Source organism: Sinocyclocheilus grahami, unplaced genomic scaffold (assembly GCF_001515645.1).
Source record: "Sinocyclocheilus grahami isolate Dianchi unplaced genomic scaffold, SAMN03320097.WGS_v1.1 scaffold19.1, whole genome shotgun sequence".
NCBI classification, from domain to species: Eukaryota; Metazoa; Chordata; class Actinopteri; order Cypriniformes; family Cyprinidae; genus Sinocyclocheilus; species Sinocyclocheilus grahami.
In genome coordinates this window covers 876,591-877,692 of record NW_015505198.1, presented here as the reverse complement: position 1 = coordinate 877,692, position 1,102 = coordinate 876,591, and the positions used below count along the sequence as shown (strand labels likewise).

The 1,102-nt window shown below is 40.9% G+C and overlaps 1 protein-coding gene across 1 annotated transcript in view; it reads left to right on the top strand.

The window, feature by feature from the left end:
• The window catches only part of LOC107555228 (granulins-like), an 8,734-nt gene that overhangs the window by 5,200 nt on the left and 2,432 nt on the right, over positions 1–1,102 (top strand). Inside the window, exons 7-9 of the mRNA XM_016237964.1 lie at positions 2–94; positions 249–346; positions 519–755. Of these exons, the coding sequence (XP_016093450.1) occupies positions 2–94; positions 249–346; positions 519–755 (428 nt within the window). The remainder of the gene's footprint in view (position 1; positions 95–248; positions 347–518; positions 756–1,102) is intronic.

Genomic DNA, 1,102 nt, shown 5'->3' with positions numbered 1-1,102 from the left:
ACTTGTGACCTTGTCCATAGTATGTGTGTGTCAGCCAATGGCTTCATGGTAAAAATGGCCGCTAAGATCCCAGCCACTTCCCTGAAGCCTAAAGGTAAACATCCATTTATTTTATCTTTGTGCAATTAAATTACACCATTCTGTATCATGGCATCCATCATCTGTGTGTGTTGAAATTAAGTTTTGCCCTCTTGTTTCTATATAGAATATGCATCAGTCCCTCTTTTTATTGCTCTTTCTGTCTGCAGAAAAAGTAGTTCCCTGTAATGAGACGGTAGCATGTGCTAGCGGTACCACCTGCTGTAAAACACAAGAAGGCACCTGGGCTTGCTGCCCTTTACCAAAGGTATTCAAGCTGTCAAGATTTATTTTAAAACGGTTTCGGGTTGATTGTGGCCCAGTATCATTTATGCATGTGAAAACCCAGCCCCAAACAAAAGTTTGTGAGCTCAAATCATCAATTTCTATTGGAGGAAAACATAAAATAGTGTTTGGAGTAATGTTGTCCTCATCTCCAGGCGGTGTGTTGTGAGGACCATATCCACTGCTGTCCAGAGGACACGGTGTGTGACCTCGCGGCAAGCACCTGTGATGACCCTGCTGACCTTTCAGTGTCTGTACCCTGGATGGCAAAGGTGCCCACCTTTCCAATAGCTTCATCCAATCAGAAATGCGATGAGACATCTTCGTGCCCTGATGGTTCCACCTGCTGCAGACTCTCTTCTGGAAAATGGGGCTGCTGCCCTCTGCCACAAGTAAATACTTTTTCTTTGTCTCATTTTAACATAAACATGCTTATTGGTAAAACTGTAATTTTAAATGTGTATATACTGCATATGTATTTATTTAAAATAAATGAATATTTTATATTTATTTTATTTTGAACAACCTGCTGTAATCTAACCTCCGGCTCATGGGCCTGCTGTCCTATGCCACAGGTACAAACACATTTAACAATAAGGGGTTAAACCTACAGCAATATAACAAGAGCATGCTTGCACTTTTAATGGCATAAAATGCATAAATGTGACCCTGGACCACAAAACCAGTCTTGGTATCGATGGGGTATATTTGTAGCAATAGCCAAAAATACATTGTATGG